Consider the following 21,814-nt stretch of genomic DNA (forward strand, 5'->3'; position numbering starts at 1 on the left):
TCTCAGTTTTGCCTTATCTTTCTTATATACTTGCTAAAGTACTGCAGACACAGTAATCTGAGCCATCCGATTGGCCTATATTGCACTTGATATGCTCTCTGGGCCAGCCGGGAAGGCAAAGTTTGTACCTTCAGACACATGAAATGGTTCAAAATGGCAACAGTTCGCAGTTCATTTTTTAGGTAGACCTGAGATCAAATGCCGCTGCCCTGCACACCGGGTAGACCTAGGTAGGCTTGCCAGTTTGATCTCAGGCCAACCCCAAAAAATTCCCAGAAATTATTCAATATAAATGGTGTTTTATTTGATTACATTTTTAAAAGAAATGCATGTGCGATTTATTTTCTATGGGTCATTTTATTATAATGTAACAAAGAAATAGTCTGCAACAATGAAGTTGGCTTTCAACTATTGATTACATTTAAAAAATGTAATCTGGAGGAAAAGGAGTGTGTGTGCCAGAAAATTATTTGGATCAATCTACCGATAGCTTTCAGAATGAGACATTAACAGGCGGCGCTAGCATAGAAACAACCGCAATCGCCATCACAACCGCCAACGCTGCGTTGAGCCAGGCATGCTTGCCTACCCCACCGTCTCCTCTCGTTCTTGATGCTGCGGGCGGGGGTGAACCTGCAATAGGTCCACCGACAGATTTGTCTGCCGTTGATGAACCAGCCTGTCAACCAAAGCTAGCAAAGTTCCCTTCAAGTATGCTAAATGGCAAATCATGCTGCTTCTCTTCAAGGTGGCTTGACCAGTTCGTGTGGATTGAGTATAGCAAAGCAAAAAGTATAGTAAAGCAAAATATGCAATATATTGTAACATTTTATACGAGATGGATTTAAAAATTGCAGACTCACAAGAAATGCTTGCTGCAAACATGAGAATAGCAAATTACATGCTAGTGCCCTTGCAAAATGTTAATCCTACAAGGCGACCCATGGGCCTAGAAGTCGTGGGACTGTGTTGAACCAAATACATGGTGATGCAAAACATGGATTTTATAGAAAGAAACCGTGCACGTGTTAAAGTGGTCATAGATATTGTTCTCATGTGCAGGGGCGAAAATCTGATATCAACTTTGGAGGGGACAATTACATGACATTTTCTCAAGAGCAATTCCTGAGGGGGACACCAAAAGTAGTACTGTAACACATAGCCTACATTGTAATATGGTAAATGTATATTGAACCAAAGAAATAAGGTGTTTGCCGTACTCCTAACTACCGGTACCCAAAACTACACAACTAATCACAACAGCAATACCATTGCCTTTAACAAATCTTAGTTCAGTCACCAGTTTAAGTTGAGAGTGGGGGTATCCATGGCATTTTCCAATTATGTTCCTATTTTACAAGTAAAAAAAATTGAGAACCTTTCATAATGTTGCCAAACAAAGACTCAACAAACTTACCTGAGACTCCCTGTCTCTGCCAGTCTGTCCCTGCATATCTGTCCCCAACTCTGCTGTCTGTGTGCCATCTGTTGCCTGCTCTGCATAATGACATCATTGTGAAACATTTCCATTAGAATTTCATTTCATTATGAACATTTTATCAACTAGTCTTTGAGATATTAGGCTACTAGGGTTCTTACTTTGCGTTTTGGTGTTCTGAAAAATACTCTGATGTCCGTCTTTTATTTTTCTGCCATTTTTCTAGCTGGCTGGCTGGCTACACACACACACACACACAGTGTGTAGGTTATTTACAGTAGGAGATGGGCTTCTATCATCTTATCTTTTAGCATTCTATTTGGGCTTCGATCTAAAAGGTAGCTCGCAAATGTGAACGGATTAAAATGACAAGAGTTGACAGCTGTATGAGTTCACCATTTACACAACATATGCTGCAACCTTTTGTAATTTTAATAGTTTGTTTCATATTGGCTGGCTTCCAACAATAGCTGAATTTGCAAAGCTAGCGAGCACCAATTCCGTTTCAGTGGTGTTTGCTATAATCTTTGCTACCCGGGTTAAATAAAGGTGCAATAAAATAAATAAATAAAAGTTCCCTTGCGACAATTTAGCTTTTGCAACGAGACCATTAAATATATTTAAGACAATGGTAGAAGAGAGTGTAGTTCTGTTCAGTTTGGACTTCAGTTTATCGCTAACCTTATCACAGGGACTTTGAAGCACTAACTTACATCATCTGCATGCTGATCTTGGAATAAATTGACGATAGCAAAGATTCCATCTTTGACGAGGCCACATAAATGGAATAGGTACTAGCTATGTTAATAGTTAATATTTGCGCGCTAGCTCTGCATATTCAGCTAGTGTGTGTGCGCGATTGACTGGATTAACCTCACGTCAGTTACGTTCATTGAGTGCCTTTCAGACAGTGGATACGACCCCTCTGTTACCTCGCCAACTAAGGAACTGGCAGTGGATCAAACCATTGTGAGGCAAAGGGTGGGGGGGTCGCAATCTTTTGAAACTTAAAAGCGCGCTATTAAGTGTCTATAATCAGCACAATTGCTTTCATTGTGTATCATTAATATTATTTAAATTACATAGTTATGTTTCAGTGGTATATTGGGGGGGACAAATCATATTTTTCCCAGGATGGGGGGGTCGTGTCCCCCCCGTCCCCCCCCGGGATTTCAGCCCCTGCTCATGTGTGCAAAGCAAGATATTCTACTCAGAGGGCATAGAGAAACTGAAGAGGCAATCAACAAAGGTAACTCTTCAGAAATCTTAAATTTCATGTCAAAGTATGACTCAGAAACACAAAACAGGCTTAATGAGCTACCACGCAATGCCACGCTTATGAGCCCTGAAATTCAGAACGAGTTGCTGGAGTGTGGAGCATCATCGTTACTGTTGAGGATAAAAGATGAAGTTCATTCTGCGACTTCCACGTATTTTGCCATATTAGCAGATGAATATAAAGATCAATCTAAACGTGAACTTATTGCTGAGTGCATCCGATACATTAATGCTGGAATGATTTAAAGAAAGTGCTGTTGGGTTTATGGAAAAAGCTGATTTGTCTGCACAAGGAATTTCTCTGAAAATATTTGATGTGTTGCAACGCCTGGAGTTGGATTCCACTCTGTGTGTGGGTTTTAGTTTCAAAGACGTTTCAGTCATGTCAGGGAACAGAGGAGGGGTACATGTCCTACTAAAGCAAACATTTAAGCAAGCGGTATACGTGCATTGCAACTCCCACCGTCTGAATTTGTTTCTGTGGACCGCTGCAAAAGTGTCGGGACATGTCAGTACTTTTTTGACACAGTAAACCAGCTACACACATTTATGAGTGGATCATCATCCCACAGACATGCTCGATTCATAGAAGTACAGAAAGAGTTGCATCCCGATAGACCATGTATTGAGCTAGAAAGATCCACAGATGTACAGTGGAGTTCAAAATCAGGGTCTGTGAGTAAAGTTCTGCTACTGCTAGATGTCATTTTAGAGGTTCTTGCAGAGTTTTCAGAGGCTTGTGGACAAAGCTTGTGGACACACCAATTTAGAAGCCGATGCCCTCTTTCAACAAATCCAGAACAATACGTTTTTATTCCTGTTGGTCATGTTTAGAAAATAGTTTGAGACAAGTAATTTTGCTATGAAGGGATTACAAAGCTCTATGTTATCTGTGACGACTGTATTGGTTTAATTGAAATCCTCAAAAGCAGCTTTTCTACGTTCAGAGATAACTCAGGAGGAGACTTTTGATAAAGTTCTCAAGCTAACTGAAGAGATGATTAAGCATGATATTAGTAATTGGGATGTGAGCACATCACGGCAGTGGAAACTGCCTGTAAAATTGGCAGACAATGTAGTCACAATTTCATTGGGTAAAACATCCAGCATCAAGAGTGACAGTGACCTAAGGCAACTTTGGAACAATATTCTAGACAGACAGACAGATTACTGAGTTGAACTCAAGATTTCAACAAGACACATATGGGATCATGCAAGCGGCAGTCTCCTTTTCCAAAGAATCCCAAACCTGCGGCCTTAAAGAGCAGCTGAAGACCACATGCGATCATAATGCAATATCAATTGAGGATGCTGAATCACTGTTTTTACTCAGCAGTTGAGTTGCAAAATGAACATGGGGAAGAGTGACTTTTCCTCCATAATGAGTGTACTTGACAGCTGCCCTGATGCTATTTTCCCTAATATTTCTCCGGATTCCTACAGCAAGCTCTGAACCTTTTCACCTGGATCATCGCAGCTAGCTAGCTGCAATCCGAGTGACTACTCCTCGCTAACGTCTCTGTTCCGAAGCAAGCACCAATTAGCCTGGAGCTAGCCCATGCTAGGCCCATCTCCTGGCTAGCTGAAGAGGCCCATCAGCCACTCCTGGGCTACAATACCTGAACCCCTTCTACTGCCGGTACGGGGCACAGAACCCCGCCGATCCCTCATGACTGGACTACCGACATAACCTGCTCGAGGGGGTACTCAACTGGCTCCTACGTCGCGACGTCCCCTGAATGCCCATCTGCTAGCCTGCTAGCCATGGCCCGCTAGCTGTCTAGAGGTTATCGGACTGTTGGCTAATAGGCCCATCGGCCAATTTCTTGGGCCACTATACCTATTTTGCCAATTTGCCTGGGCCCCTTTTACTCAACGAAGCCCTGCTTATCCATCACGACTGGACTACCGACGTAATCTGCCCGGGCTTTTTTTTTCCAACAGGCCCCTCCGTCGGGATGTCCCCTGAATGCCCATCTGCTAGCCTGCTTGCCGCGGCACGCTAGCTGTCTAGAGCATATTGGACTGTTAGCTGAATAGATCCATTGGCCAATTTCTTGGGCCACTAAACCTATTTTGCCAATTGGACTTGGACCCCTCTGCTAATTGGAACCCTACTAATCCATCACGACTGGTCTATCGACGTCACTGCACGAAGAGGCTGAAACAGACTTTCCTCAGTCGCGACGTCCCTCTAAGGCCCTTCTGCTAGCTTGCTATCCCCGGCCCGCTAGCTGTCAATCACCGTGTCTCCAGCCAGCCCAACCACTCACTGGACCCCTATGAACACTCGGCTACACATGCCTCTCCCTAATATCAATATGCCTTGTCCATTACTGTCCTGGTTAGTGATTACTGTCTTATTACACTGTAGAGCCTCTAGCCCTGCTCAATATGCCTTAACAAACCATTTAGTTCCACCTCCCACATATGCGGTGACATCACCTGGTTTTAAACGTCTCTAGAGACAATATCTCTCATCATTACTCAATGCCTAGGTTTACCTCCAATGTCCTCACATCCTACCATACCTTTGTCTGTACGTTATGCCTTGAATCTATTCTATTGCGCCCAGAAACCTGCTCCTTTTACTCTCTGTTCCGAACCTACTAGATGACCAGATCTTATAGCCTTTAGCCGTACCCTTATCCTACTTCTCCTCTGTTCCTCTGGTGATGTAGAGTTTAATCCAGGACCTGCAGTGCCTAGCGCCACTCCTATTCCCCAGGTGCTCTCATTTGTTGACTTCTGTAACCGTAAAAGCCTTGGTTTCATGCATGTTAACATTAGAAGCCTCCTCCCTAAGTTTGTTTTATTCACTGCTTTAGCACCCTCTGCCAACCCTGATGGCTTAGCCGTGTCTGAATCCTGGTTTAGGAAGACCACCAAAAACCCTGAAATTTCCATCCCTAACTATAACATTTTCTGGCCAAGATAGAACTCCCAAAGGGGGCGGTGTTGCAATCTACTGCAGAGATATCCTGCAGAGTTCTGTCTTACTATCTAGGTCTGTACCCAAACAATTCAAGCTTCTACTTTTAAAAAACAAGTCTCTCACCATTGCCACTTAATATAGACCACCCTCTGCCCCCAGCTGTGCCCTGGACACCATATGTGAATTGATTGCCCCCCATCTATCTTCAGAGCTCGTGCTGCTAGGTGACCTAAACTGGGACATGCTTAACACCCTGGCCATCCTACAATCTAAGCTTGATGACCTCAATCTCACACAAATGATCAATGAACCTACCAGGTACAACCCCAAATCCGTAAACACGGGCACCCTCAAAGATATCCTCCTAACGAACTCGCCCTCCAAATACACCTCTGCTGTTTTCAACCAAGATCTCAGTGATCACTGCCTCATTGCTTGCATCTGTAATGGGTCTGCGGTCAAACAACCACCCCTCATCACTGTCAAACGCTCCCTAAAACAGAAAGGCGAGCAGGCCTTTCTAATCGACTTGGCTGGGGTATCCTGGAATAATATTGACCTCATCCCATCAGTAGAGGATGCCTGGTTACTCTTTAAAAGTGCCTTCCTCACCATCTTAAATAAGCATGCTCCATTCAAAAAATGTAGAACCAGGAACAGATATAGCCCTTGGTTCACTCCAGACCTGTCAGCCCTTGACCAGCACAAAAACATCCGGTGGCGTACTGCATTAGCATCGAATAGCCCACGTGATATGCAACTTTTCAGGCAAGTTAGGAACCAATATACACAGGCAGTTAGGAAAGCTAAGGCTAGCTTTTTCAAACAGGAATTTTCATCCTGTAGCACAAACTCAAAAAAGTTCTGGAGCACCTTCTCCCAGCTGCCCAATGCACTGAAGCTAGGAAACACTGTCACCACCGATAAATCCACTATAATTGAGAATTTCAATAAGCATTTCACTACGGCTGGCCATGCTTTCCACCTTGCTACCCCTACCCCGGTCAACTGCCCGGCACCCTCCACAGCAACCCGCGAAAGCCCCCACCATTTCTCCTTCCCCCAAATCCAGATAGCTGATGTTCTGAAAGTGCTGCAAAATCTGGACCCATACAAATCAGCCGGGCTAGACAATCTGGACCCTCTCTTTCTAAAATTATCTGTCGAAATTGTTGCAACCCTTATTACTAGCCTGTTCAACCTCTCTTTCGCATCGTCTGAGATCCCCAAAGATTGGAAAGCTGCCGCGATCATCCCCCTCTTCAAAGGGGGTGACACTCTAGACCCAAACTGCTGCAGACCTATATTTATCCTACCCTGCCTTTCTAAGGTCTTCGAAAGCCAAGTTACCAAACAGATTACCGACCATTTTGAATCCCACAGTACCTTCTCCGCTATGCAATCTGGTTTCAGAGCTGGTCATGGGTGCACCTCAGCCACGCTCAAGGTCCTAAACGATATCATAACCGCCATTGATAAGAGACATTACTGTGCAGCCGTATTCATCGACCTGGCCAAGGCTTTCGACTCTGTCAATCACCACATTCTTATCGGCAGACTAAACAGCCTTGGTTTCTCAAATGACTGCCTCGCCTGGTTCACCAACTACTTCTCTGATAGAGTTCAGTGTGTCAAATCAGAGGGCCTGTTGTCCGGACCTCTGGCCGTCTCTATGGGGGTGCCACAGGGTCCAATTCTCGGGCCGACTCTCTTCTCTGTATACATCAATGATGTCGCTCTTGCAGCTGGTGATTCTCTGATCCACCTCTACGCAGACGACACCATTCTGTATACTTCTGGCCCTTCTTTAGACACTGTGTTAACTAACCTCCAGATGAGCATCAATGCCATACAACTCTTCTTCCGTGGCCTCCAACTGCTCTTAAATGCAAGTAAAACTAAATGCATGCTCTTCAACCGGTCGCTGCCCGCACCTGCCGCCCGTCCAGCATCACTACTCTGGACGGTTCTGACTTAGAATATGTGGACAACTACAAATACCTAGGTGTCTGGTTAGAGTGTAAACACTCCTTCCAGACTCACATTAAGCATCTCCAATCCTAAATTAAATCTAGAATCGTCTTCCTATTTCTCAACAAAGCATCCTTCACTCATGCTGCCAAACATACCCTCGTAAAACTGATCATCCTCGCCGTCTGCGCCTTGTGATGTTGGTCACACCGTATGATACATCTACTAAAGGTAAGGTACCCTTTTATAGTACTACTGCCCGCCGTGGTATAAATTGTAACATCAAATATAGGCTTGTTTGCCCATCGAGATTAAAGTGCATCTGAAGATGAGTTTTATGTTGTTGGCAAGTTGGCAACTGGTCTAAAGTTACTGTCTTATTTTAATATGCTGGGATAGGTAATTTGTATACGTAACGAGGTCGCTCCAAGTACTATGCACTAGTATAAAACGATTGTATTACGAAGTAATATATGGTGCACATCGCAAAATAAATTAAATAAGTAGAAAAAATGCTTACCCAAATTTTTCTAGGCCTATCCCCCCAACATTTCTGTCTACGCCCCTGGTGCAGGGAAGATGAATCGGATGCACCTACCGGCAACAGCCCGAGACAAATAAAAAAAAATAGGAGCACAACGCTTTATCGTTGGCTTTTTTACAGAAATGCTTGGCGATCGACTAGGAAGGCCTTGGCAATCGACCGGTTGGTGACCACTGCTCTATAGAGCTGAGTGAATTACATCTTGTGCTTCTCTCTATGGGCTGATATTTCTTTCTTGTCCCTGGGGAGTTGTGCGCCCGTGCACAAACGCAGTTTAGAGGGATTGGTTATGGCCTGAATTCAAAATTAATTTAATTGAGTTTCTTTCTCACCCATCTACACACAATACCCCATAATGACAAAGCGAAAACTTGTTTTTAGAAATCTTTCCAAATGTATTGAAAATGAAATACAGAAATATCTAATTTACATACAGTACCAGTCAAAAGTTTGGACATACGTACTCATTCCAGGGTTTTTCTTTATTTTTTAAAATGTTCTATATTGTAGAATAATAGTGAAGACATCAAAACTATGAAGTAACACATATGGAATCATGTATTAACCAAAAAATCTACATATATTTTAGATTTTAGATTCTTCAAAGTAGCCACCCTTTGTTGTTTACTACATGATTCGATATGTGTTATTTCATTGTTCTGATGTCTTCACTATTATTCTACAATGTCGAAAATAAAGAGAAACCCTTGAATGAGTAGGTGTGTTCAAACTTTTGACTGGTACTTTAAGTATTCACACCCCTGAGTCAATACTTTGTACAAGCACCTTTGGCAGCAATTACTGTCTTTCTGGGCAAGTCTCTAAGAGCTTTCCACACCTGGGTTGTGCAACAATTTCCAATTATTCTTTTCAAAATTCTTAAAGCTCTGTCAAATTGGTTGTTTATCATTGCTAGGCAACCATTTTCATGTCTTGCCATAGATTTTCAAATAGATTCATGTCAAAACTGTAAATCGGCCACTCAGGAACATACACTGTGTTCTTGTTAAGCAACACCCAAGGTAGATTTGGCCTTGTGTTTTAGGTTATTGTCCTGCTGAAAGGTGAATTCATTTCCCAGTGTCTGGTGGAAAGCAGACTGAACCAGATTTTCCTACAGGAGTTTGCCTGTGCTTACCTCTATTCCGTAAAATTGTTTATAGTGAAAAACTCCCCAGCACTTACCAATTACAAGCATACCCATAACATGATGGAGCCCCCATTATACTTGAAAATATTGACACTAGTACTCAGTAATGTGTTGTATCGGATTTGCCCAAAACATAACACTTTTTATTCATGTAAAAAAGTGAATTGCTTTGCCACATTGTTTGCATTATTACTTTAGTGCCTTGTTGCAAATAGGATGTTTTGGAATATTTTTATTCTGTACGGGCTTCCTTCTTTTCCCTCTGTCAATTAGGTTAGTATGTGGAGTAACTACAATGTTGATGATCCATCAGTTTTCTCCTATCACAGCCACTAATCTCTGTAACTGTTTTGAAATCACTATTGGCCTAATGGTGAAATCCCTGACCAGTGTCCTTACTCTACGGCAACTAAATTAGGAAGGACGCCTGTATCTTTGTAGTGACTGGGTATATTGATACATCATCCAAAGTGTAATTAATAACTTCACCATGCTCAGTGGGATATTCAATGTCTGTTTTAGTTTTTTTTTCTCCACCTAAATTAGGAAGGATGCCTGTATCTTTGTAGTGACTGGGTGTATTGATACACCATCCAAAGTGTAATTAATAACTTCACCATGCTCAATGGGATATTCAATGTCTATTTTTGTTTTTTTTCTACCCACCTACTGTAATGCGGATACTGGGAGTTGGGAAGTAAGTGCAGGTGGTGAGTTTAATAATAAACGGAACAATACAAGATACACGAGTGGCGTACAGATATGATAACCCAGGACGACACACTGGAAGGGAGTAATCCCGGTGGAGGAGTGATGTAATGAATTCTGGGCATATTCCACTCAGGGAAGGAATCGGGCACACTCCCCCTTCCGGTCCTGGCAGTGACTCCTCATGAACCTCCCCAGCTCCTGGTTCATCCTCTCCACCTGCCCATTGGACTGAGGCCAGTACCTGGAAGTGAGGCTGACCATGACCCCCAGTTTCTCCATGAAAGCCATCCATACCTGCAACGTGAATTGGGGGCCACTGTCCGAGACGATGTCCTCCGGAAGCGCATAGTGCCGGAAGACCTGCTGGAACAGTGCCTCAGCGACCTGGAGAGAGGTAGGGAGACTGGCATGATACAGAAAATCTGTTCACAACCACCAGAATGGTGGTGAAACCGTCAGAGGAGGGGAGATCGGTAACAAAGTCAATGGACAGATGAGACAAGGGACGCTGAGGCACGGGAAGGGGAAGGAGTTTCCCTGCTGGAGCGTGCCAGGGAGACTTAGTTTGGGTACACACAGAACAGGAGTTGACATAGCGAGTAACGTCCTGCGCCAAGGTGGGCCACCAATACTTTTCGGAGAGTGATTGTATAGTACGGGTGATCCTAGGATGTCCAGCGACGACAGCTGTGTGTGCCCAGGTCAACAGTCACTCCTTTATCCCCGTGGGAACATAGATTCGCTCAGTAGGACAGGTAGTGGGAGCGGGTTCCCTCTCCAGAGCCTGGCAAATATCCATGTCTACATCCCAGACCACAGGGGCTAATGCATGAGAGGAACAGGAAAACAGGTCCTCCGGCATTCGGGTGACCAGTCTGTGATTTTCATCCTCGACATGAGATGGTGGGGTTATGGCGTTGGAGCCACGGGAAGCCGAGGATGATCTTGTGAGCTGGTGCAATAATGATGAAGGGAACGTCTTCCTGATGAATGGACACCACGGTGAGAGTGAGTGGTGTGGTGATGTGTGTGATGGTTCCTGATCCAACCGGATGGCCATCGCGAGTCCAGGTGTGCCTATTGATGAAGCGCAGGTGCACGTAATGATGAATGCCAGGTGCGAGTAATAATGAATGCCAGGACCGGTGGTTAGTGAACAGGCGAAGTCGAACGCCGGAAAGGAGGAGCTGTCTTTTTGCTTGCCCTACCAAGCAAAAAGACAGTAACTGCTCATAGTGTGGAACTGAGAAAAATTGCTTTTATTTACCTTGCTTTCACAGTAACTTTATGCAGTTACTGCTAACATGACCCCCATTTTCTCCAAAACACAATATAATAGAGGCAGGATACTTGTCCACATGATTAAGCATGTATTTAATGTTGCAAAAATGACATTAACTAATTTTTGACCAAATGAGCAGTTATTGGCTTTTTGCTTGTTAGGGCAGAGTAGACGTGACACCTACCAATAGGTGCCCTTCTTTGCAAGGCATTGGAAATGCTCCCTGGCCTTTGTGGTTGAATCTGTGTTTGAAATTCGCTGCTCGACTAAGGGACATTACAGATAATTGTATTTGTGGGGTACAAAGATGAGGTAGTCATTCAAAAATCATGTTAATAAACACCCTATTATTGCACACAGAGTGAGTCAATGCAACTTATGTGAATTGTTAAGCAGCATTTTTACTCCTGTATTAATTTAGGCTTGCCATTACAAAGGGATTGAATAGTTATTGACTCACAACATTTTAGCTTTTCATTTTGAATTAATTTGTAAACATTTTGAAAAACATAATTCCACTTTGACATTATGGATATTGTGTGTAGGCCAGTGACAAAACAAATCTAAATTTAATACATTTTAAATTCAGATTGTAACACAGCAAAATGTGGAAAAAGTCAAGGGGTATGAATACTTTCCAAATGCACTGTATGCATGAGAAAACACTTGTCACGTCCTGACCAGCAGAGGGAGCAATTGGATTAGTTTTGGTCAGGATGTGGCAGGGTTTTGTGTGTTAAGTGTTGTGTTGGTGATTGGACTCCCAATTGAAGGCAGGTGTGTTGAGTTGCCTTTGATTGGGAGTCCAATATAGTAGTGTGTGTTTTTCTTTGGGGTTGTGGGTAGTTGTTTTTGCACTGCATGTTGTGTGCCTGCAAAACTGTTCCTGTCGTCGTGAGTATTGTTTATTGTTTTTCCCTGTGGATGCTTTACTTGTGTTTATTTAAAAAACTATGAGTATCCACATTCCCGCTGCGCCTTGGTCCATTCTTGAAGACAGTTGTTACAACACTCAAATAAAAAGTGATGTTATGTACTGTCATACGAAACATTTTGATCTCAAATCCAAAATGCTGGAGTATAGAGACACATTTTTTATTTTAGAATCACTATCCAAATGCATATGTAGAGGGAGTGTACAGTGGCTTGCGAAAGTATTCCCCCCACTTGGCATTTTTCCTATTTTGTTGCCTTACCTGGAATTAAAATTGATTTTTGGGGGGTTTGTATCATTTGATTACACAACATGCCACTTTGAAGATGCAAAATATTTTTTGTATTGTAAAACAAACAAGAAATAAGACAAAAAAACAGAAAACTTGAGCCTGCATAACTATTCACCCCCCGAAGTCAATACTTTGTAGAGCCACCTTTTGCAGCAATTACAGTTGCAAGTCTCTTGGGGTATTTCTCTACAAGCTTGGCACTTCTAGCCACTGAGAATTTTGCCCATTCTTCAAGGCAAAACTGCTTCAGCTCCTTCAAGTTGGATGGGTTCCGCTGGTTAAGTCATACCACAGATTCTCAATTGGATTGTGGTCTGGGCTTTGACTAGGCCATTCCAAGACATTTAAATGTTTCCCCTTAAACCACTTGAGTGTTGCTTTAGCAGTATGCTTAGGGTCATTGTCCTGCTGGAAGGTGAACCTCAGTCCCAGTCTCATATCTTTGGAAGACTGAAACAGGTTTCCCTCAAGAATTTCCCTGTATTTAGATGAAAAAAATCCCCACAGTGTTCTCGGGGTGATGGGAGGTGTTGTGTTTGCACCAGACATAGCGCTTTCTTTGATGTCCAAAAAGCTACATTTTAGTCTCATCTAACCAGAGTACCTTCTTCCATATGTTTGGGGTGTCTCCCATATGCCAAACGTGTTTGCTTATTTTTTTCTTTAAGCAATGGCTTTTTTCTTGCCACTCTTCCATAAAGCCCAGCTCTGTGGAGTGTACGGCTAAAAGTGGTCCTATGGACAGATACTCCAATCTCCGCTGTGGAGCTTTGCAGCTCCTTCAGGGTTATCTTTGGTCTCTTTGTTGCCTCTCTGATTAATGCCCTCCTTGCCTGGTCCGTGAGTTTTGGTGGGCGGCCCTCTTTTGGAAGGTTTGTTGTGGTGCCATATTCTTTCCATATTTTAATAATGGATTTAATGGTGCTCCGTGGGATGTTCAACATTTCTGATATTTTTTTATAAACCAACCCTGATCTGTACTTCTCCACAACTTTGTCCCTGACCTGTTTGGAGAGCTCCTTGGTCTTCATGGTGCTGCTTGCTTGGTGGTGCGCCTTGCTTAGTGGTGTTTGTTTTTAAATTTCACTTCACCAATTTAGACTATTTTGTGTAATGTCCATTACATGACCTCCAAATAAAAATCTATTTAATTACAGGTTGTAATGCAACAAAATAGGAAAAAGCCAAGGGGGATGAATACTTTTGCAAGGAACTGTAAATAACGTAGTATACATTTACATTTAAGTCATTTAGCAGACGCTCTTATCCAGAGCGACTAACAAATTGGTGCATTCACCTTATGATATCATTTGGGTTTATTTGTATTCTATTAGTTTATGACTAAAGTGTATGTTCTTTCCCTTGTTTGTAGAGCAACAATCTAGAACCTTGTAAAATAAATCACCCCTTCCATTCCTTCCAAATAAACCGGGTGATAGCCCTTTGAACTGTACCTCCTCCTCCTGTGTTCTTATCGACACACCATCACAGTAGCCCACACCCAAACCACCAGCATGTTCAACTCAAATAAGAGTCGTTTAAACCTCAACCCTACAATACCAACACAAACGTTCTGCTCAGTTTTTTTAAGGCCTTGCTGTTTATTCATCTTTTCCTACAACAGCAAATTACAGAATTAATTATATAGTAGAAGCAGTATTGAAAATACAAATTTTTTTGTAAAAAGAAGTTGCACAAAATGTTAATGACAGTACAAAACGAAGCAATAATAATTCAGGTAAATGGATACATTACTATAGGAAATTTGTGTACCTTTTTCAATAATGAAAACTTCTCAATAATTTGTACATTTCAGAATTATATCACATAATCTGAAACTATAAAAATAAGAAAGGAAATTAACACAGTTTTTTCTGTTTTTGTTTTTGTTTACAAATGACAACCTTATTGAATATATTTATCAGTGCAACATTGTTTATTTTTAGTTTCCACGCTACAGTATCCATTTTCTCTAGTTACCAGATTGAGGCTACTGTCCTCGAAGCTAAATGCATAAAACAGTAAGCATTGCAAAGTGGGAAATCAAACCTGAAATGAACAAAACCCAAGCTGAGAATGTGTTCACCACAGCACACGACATAGCACACAGATGTAGCAGATGTCCTCTTGTTCAACATCATTATGTCTCTCTGATGGTAGTGGTGTAGAAAATCCACTGGACATTTCCAATGGTCAAGTCCTCCTCAGACCTGATACTGTGAGCCTCTTACTAAGTCCTTACTACAGATCCCCTTACTTCTCCATCCCAAACACTCTAGGAGGATTGATAGCTAGATTGATTGGTAAAGTGAGTCTGAAATCCAAGACTCGAGATTTCAGAGTTCACATGGATGCAACTTCAGCTGAAAAAATATGAACCATCGAACATTATAATTTCAACAGTCAACCCACCGTCCCCTCGTGACTTTGCCAGGAGTCCAGTCCATTTACTGTGAACATTTGTTGAAAAGGGGTGATTGTGGTTGAAATGCTGCAGTCCAGTAGTAGTAGTGTGTTGATAACAAACCCCTCCCCCAGTAGAAAAGGTATCCAATCATCCTTTGGTAATGACAACAGGGCAAGTGGCCTGATTCGCCATGCTTGATGACATCACTCAACCCCTTAGCTCTGTACCAGCGTCCCTTCCTAATGAAATCAGCCCTGACATCACAGCGTATGGCTGCTACACGTTACACATAAACCTTACGGCACGACTAGGCCATAGTAGGGTAAAGTATGTGACAATACAATACAAACTGTGTTATAGTTATGATTATGAGCATCTAGCCTGCAGTGTGAATGCGATAGCACCATTGATATACCCCAGTATATGTAATCCATCCTCCCTTCAGTATATCTCACTAGTGAGGATTAAGGTGTTGGATAATGAATTGCTTGTTCGTAAAAGTTAACACTTTTTTGTATGACAAACCACAGATGTATGTAGCTGTAAATAACTAGCCACTGGTCAACTCCATGTAGCTATAGCAATAGTTATTTTTTTGGTATGCTGGCAGACATTATACATATCTTCTTCCACTAATGCAGTTGATATGAGATATGATAGACCCTGTGACCACAGAAGGATATGGGATGTGTGGCTGCCATATGTTAATTAGTGTATAGAAGTTAGTAACATGAATACAACTGTTTTTCTTTTTTTCTTTTCTGTTTATAGTAACTTCTTCGTCCTCCCCGTGGTGCCATGAAGTGGATTGCATCTAGAAAATGTAGAACAAGAACATGTCTTCTTTGAATGTGCACTGGCCTATCTTTACACAGCACACAGAGCCTGCTCGAAATGAAACAATAAAACCAAAACACTTCACTCTTCACAACAACAGGCAGATGATTGTATTTACAACACACAACCCATTGGAAAAATGGATACTGCAGCTTTTTTTCAATTTCTTTCTTTAAAATAATTAAAATATATTAAAACGTATATACAATTATATGTGGGTCTGGGACAGAGAGAGAAAAGCGCCATGGAGGGATTGGATCCTGTTTTGCAGACTTGATTATTAGCTAATTTAAAGTCCCTGCTTCAGATGTCACAACGTTGTCAGAACGTAAGAGATGTCAAAACTCCAAAATCAACAAGGAAGCCAACAAATATGTATTAAAGGCACTCAGAACCATCTACTGCCAAGGGGTGCAACCTTTACCTTTAACCTCTGACCCACACCTGTAGACAGGGGCAGAGGTCAGGGGGGGGGACACCCTGCTGCTACTCCCCCATGGTGCAGTATGACCAACAATATTGTCAGTTATGGTTAATTTAGGGTTTTGATACTTCTTCTTCAACACAAAAATGACTTTGATTTAAAATAATTAGAATAACAAAAATGTTTCTTCCTCACAGAATATGATAAATACTTTAAACATTGTGATTATTAAATTGGTCTCAACACCAGCATCCTATTGTAAAAATGAATGAAAATCAAATAGAACAATTTAAATAATAATCTAATCATCTGTACATATTTTTTCCTCCTGTATTTAATTTTGTACACAGTGTCTCCTACTGGTAGGTTCCCATTACTGCAGCTCCTGAGAAAAGCAATGGCTCAATCACAACCTCCCATTGGTTCCTGAACCTGGGCCTCCTCCAATGAGAGGCCTCCAGCACTTCCTTTAGCCCCAGCCACACATTGAGTCTTGGCTATGCCTACAGTCTTGTGCACACTCACGGCATACTACACTCCCCACACACACATCTCACATCCCCCTTCCCGCTCACGCCTCTGTGTATGAGTTATGTGAGTTGAGTTTGTCTTTCTTTAGCTTGACTCCGTCCACAAGCTCAAAGTTATAGTTCTCCAGAGCGGATAAGTTCCTGTCTGACATGTGGCCATGTGAGCAGGCACAGTAGAGGACCACTCCACAGATTGCCCCCAGGAAGACCCCCAGGGCACTCATAGAGATGATGGTGATGAGGATGGGGTCCAATGTCTGCAGCATGTTGCCTGCCCCGCCACTGACACCGTTGAGGATCTCATTGTCCTCCATCATGTCAGGGAAGTCTGTGATATCCACAACTACAGGAGAGAAGAAGAAGAGGGTGAGTAGACCCTCATCTCATTTTCAACCATCCCAGTATTCAGGGAAATCTACAGCTTTGTAGATAGCTGTTACATATGTTTGGACAATGCTTGTTATTATTTTTACAACACTGAATCCCTAAACTTTGTGTTACAGAGTAAAGAGAGAGAGGTAGAGGGTGAGCAGACGTATTAGTGAAATCTACTGTATTGCTAATACATGTCATCATAAGTATGTTACTCTGTTTTACAACACTCAACCCCATAGACATTTTGTATTAATATGCAATATGGTGACATACTAATTTCATTAAATCGGTCTTCAGGCAGCATGGGCTCTGTAGGAACATCAGGATCTGTTGAAAATGATAGGACGAGTCAGTTACAAAAGCACTTCCCTCCAGCACAATAGTAGAAAAATCATCATCACTCTTTACATTGAACATGACATAGAGGGACAGTTTCCCAGACACAGATTAAGCCTAGCCATGGACCAAAAAAGCATGTTCAATAGCGAATCTCCATTGAGTTAGATTTTTTTGTCCAGAACGTCGCTTAATCTGTGTCTGGGAAACTGGCGCTAAAGGTCATGCCTGTACACACTGGTGTCCTTAGGTCACTGGTTCAAATCCAGCTCAAAAGATCAATGTAGCGAAGTAACAGTCACCCTTGCAGTCAGCCATGTTCAGATTATCCAGGATCTTGATATCATCCACAGCAATGTCACCCCAACTCTTCCTCTCCACAAACCCTTCAATCACCACCTGGGAGAGAAAGAACAAATTGTATTTTTTTTACCTGTATTTAACAACCCTTGAGTAACCTGCGCCAATCACCAAGTAGCACTAATCAAACAGACAAAACAGGCTCTGCAATTCTAACATATTGTATTTATACACATCAAACATAGTTTTAATGTATATGATGCTACATTGATCTGTCCAAGCTTATAGTTCAGTGTATGGAGACTCTCTCCATACCATACCTGATAGGGTTTACTGGAGTGCGGTACCAGCACGCGTCCCTCTCTCCAGCGGTTGCCCTGGTGACCGCTGATGGTCCACAGTAGTATGTCAGCCATGCCATCGACCGTCTCCTTCCTCTGTTTGATGTGCAACGTGCCAATGTGAGAGCCGAACATGTGGTACCAGAATGACACGCACAGGTCAGACTGACCGACTGTCACCACCGGACTGACCAGCCTAGCAACCTCCGTTTCCTGGGAGCCCATCGCTAGGGTGTAGATGAAGTTACCGGATCCGCCTGAAGAGGGAAATTATAAAGTTGGAATAGCTAATGAGAAAAGGGGTAGGTGATGACATCTAAAGTAGTGGTGGGGACATAAATGACGTATACTATTATCATTCGCTTCTGTTGTTGTTGTTTTGTCTGTACCTGTGTGGTCCATGTTGGGTCCGGTGTTGAGCGTGGGCGTGCCGCTGGACTGTATCTGCCATCTGAAGTCGCTGTCCTCTGAGGTCCAGCCGCAGAACGAGGGGTCGTTGGCCCAGCCAAAGTCACACGCAAACCACAGGAACGCTGCAGACAGATCACAGGTCAGTTGTGTCTCATAGAGATACATATAAATAGGGGCAGTTTCCTGGACACAGATAAAGCCTTGTCCTGGACAATAAAAAAAAAAGTTATTCTGTGGTGTGACAGGGGTCAGGGTAAGAACACAGACTGGTTGAAATAGACCATTGTTTTAATATGGTACTGAGAGATATACTCCAAGAGTATTTGTGTTGACCTGAGGGGCCACTAGACTAGATACAGTGAGTCTTGTGAAGGTGGATTATTTAGGTAAACCACTAGAGGGAAGCAGAGAACTGTGAAACTCAAATTTCAGAGGAAAGGGTAGATACAAAAAACTATGAGAAAGGGAGAGAGAATTAGAGGATGATACATTCTTGACAGAATAGGGTGGTGGTAGGAGTGAAGAGACTCCATGCAGACTTTGCAAGGAGGGAGATTGAATCAATCCAGTTAATCATCTATTTTAAATAAAGGGCCTGTGAACGTGACATGGGTTCATAAAAAAAGTGTACAATGCCAGTAAAGAGATACATAGCAGGCGAGAGGAGAGAGAGAGTTTGTGTTTTCCTTTACAGCAGACTGCTGAGAGAGAGCCCATTGGGCACAGACGTCAATTCAATGTCTATTCTAGGTTGGTTCAATGTAATTCCATTGAGATGATGTGGAAACAACATTGACTCAACTAGTGTTAGCCCAGCGTGAGGTCTTTATAATGAGCAGAGCAGAGCCCTGTTGGACTCTAAAGGCAGATATGGCTAATAGAAAGGACTTGCATTCCTGACACACAATCCCTCTATGGACACACACACACACACACACACACACACACACACACACACACACACACACACACACACACACACACACACACACACACACACACACACACACACACACACACACACACACACACGTTTGTGAGAGCGGGGCGATGGGGAGCCTCGTTTTGTTATCAAATTGGATAAAGAAAGAGACTTCCAAAGAAGCAACACAACAGAGATATGTTTAGGATGTCAGCAATGCCTCAGAAACCCTGTGTGTCTGTGTACGTTGGGCACTAAGGCCCCAGCTCACCAAAGGATAAAAAATGTGAGCCAATATTCCATTTAATAATCTCTGGGTTTTAACTAGTTTCTGCAGGCACCAGAATATATTTACCCATTAAACACAAAGTATGGAATTCTCATGTGGAACCACATTTCAGGCACAGAGACAAATTTTTCCATTCCCAATTAAGAGGGCTTTTTGTTTTTTCCATTCTAGGGAGGACTGAAGCAGGGATACTGACAAGCTCCACGTAAAATGAGCAGCCCAACAGTTCTGAGGAACACTAGAGAACACATTTTTCTTAAATAGTCAACTGGAAAAAACGATATCTACCCACACACGAATTAACCTCACATGCTCACACATGCATTCAAAGCCCCTCAAACACATACAGTCACAAGAGTCTTGTATACAGTACATTGATAATACAATGGATCCTAACCTGGGATGGTATCCACCTCTGTCTTGCCCTCTGGCACTGTGGTTCCACCTGTCAGAACAACAACACAGTGGCAGGACAGTTAGTCTAGCCGTAACACATAACAATGATATATATATATATATATATATATATATGCCATTTAGCAGATGCTTTTATCCAAAGCGACTTACAGTCATGCGTTCATACATTCTACATATAGGTGGTTCCGGGAAGCACACCCACTACCCTGATGTTACAAGCGCCATGCTCAACAAACTGAGTTACAAAGTACAGTTAGCCTAGTGGTAACGCATAACAGTGTAGCACAGTTAGTCTAGCTTCCTCAAGCTAAGAACACAATGTAGCTCAGTTAGTCTAGCTAGCTTCCCTCTTTTGCTGACACTCGTCTTGTGTTAAGGCTATAGTTAAAAAGGAGCCTTGCTGACAGAAGGATAAGGGTCAAACACATTAGCATCCTCCTCCTTTATTCTGGTTCAAACAGATGCCCTCTCTCCTATCTCTCTAACTAATACCAAACACTTCCACACTCCCTCTTTCACTACATATAGGGCCAGGAGGGAGAACCAGAGTGACTGAGAGTGCCATGCACATCACTGATGGCTGGAGACTGCTGCTTTAAAATGGGAGGGAGGAATAGCCATAAAGATAACTCTATGCCTGAGTCCCAAATGGCACCCTAGTCCCTGTATGTTGACATACTTCTGACCACAGCCCTAGGGGCCCTGGCCAAATTAAATGCACTATGAAGGGAACAGGGTGCCATTTGGGAGGTATCCATAAGGAACAGCAAGGTATAGCAAGGTTGAAGGCAGGGGGAGTAAGGCAGGTTATAATTAGGTTAGTGGGGAAAGAGGTCAGGCTAGAAAGAGAACAAGTCTGTCTGTCTGTCTGTCTGTCTGTCTGTCTGTCTGTCTGTCTGTCTGTCTGTCTGTCTGTCTGTCTGTCTGTCTGTCTGTCTGTCTGTCTGTCTGTCTGTCTGTCTGTCTGTCTGTCTGTCTGTCTGTGTGCGCTGGGTTATTATATAGCGAGAGTAGGGTTAGGGGAGATAGCAGTCTCATGAGAGTGATGTTAGCACCTGTCACATCGTAGTCATCACCTGTTCCACTGTGGCAGCTGGCCTGGTCATCATCACACTCATCTGACGGAGTGGTGGATGCCAGTGTGGTAGGGAGGGGAGTGGGAGCTGCGGAGCAGAGGGAGAGAGAGGGCAAGAGAGTGAGAGAGGACACATGTTAAACTTGCATTCAGCTGCTGCTTTGTATGGTTTGCGGTACCACACGCACATACACACACATATACAAACATATACAAGGCAGGCCGTGCCAGTGTCACGAAACTGGGATTCAATCACTGAGCTATTAGCAGCCCTCCTTTTATAAGGATGCAGAGGGAGGTATAAATATATATTTTGGATGGTGCATGGTGGATGCTTAGGCTTTAGGTGTGTCCCCCAAATGGTACCCTATTCACTATGTTTTGCAATACTTTTGACCAGGGCCAATAGGCCTCTCATCAAAAGTAGTGAACTTTGTAGGGAATAGGGTGCCATTTGGGACACAGTTTAGGTTTGGGTTTAGGCTGGATATGAGATGCATAGGGCCTGGGATTGGGCTGAAGACTGGGCCCCACCCTGGCCTATCATTAGGGCCCGCTGGCCTTGTTGGATGTGGGCACGGCCCCAGCTCTGTTCCACGCTCTGCTAACACACAG

At 42.9% G+C, this 21,814-nt stretch overlaps 1 protein-coding gene across 6 annotated transcripts in view; it reads right to left on the bottom strand.

Moving 5' to 3' along the window:
- Window positions 1-14,112: 14,112 nt before the first annotated feature.
- Window positions 14,113-21,814, bottom strand: part of LOC106590027 (neuropilin-1a) — a 132,168-nt gene continuing 124,466 nt past the window's right edge. For 5 of the 6 annotated variants that reach the window (XM_014180515.2, XM_014180517.2, XM_014180516.2 and 2 more), the window contains 7 exons: window positions 21,180-21,287; window positions 20,105-20,152; window positions 18,475-18,618; window positions 18,065-18,342; window positions 17,747-17,843; window positions 17,382-17,435; window positions 14,113-17,076 (listed from right to left, as the gene is read on the bottom strand). In XM_014180515.2, coding sequence (XP_014035990.1) covers window positions 16,775-17,076; window positions 17,382-17,435; window positions 17,747-17,843; window positions 18,065-18,342; window positions 18,475-18,618; window positions 20,105-20,152; window positions 21,180-21,287 — 1,031 coding nt within the window. In that variant the 3' untranslated portion in view covers window positions 14,113-16,774. The remainder of the gene's footprint in view (window positions 17,077-17,381; window positions 17,436-17,746; window positions 17,844-18,064; window positions 18,343-18,474; window positions 18,619-20,104; window positions 20,153-21,179; window positions 21,288-21,814) is intronic. The other variant, XM_014180518.2, reaches the window with a different exon arrangement.

Source organism: Salmo salar, chromosome ssa29, assembly GCF_905237065.1.
Source record: "Salmo salar chromosome ssa29, Ssal_v3.1, whole genome shotgun sequence".
In the NCBI taxonomy this organism is placed as follows: Eukaryota; Metazoa; Chordata; class Actinopteri; order Salmoniformes; family Salmonidae; genus Salmo; species Salmo salar.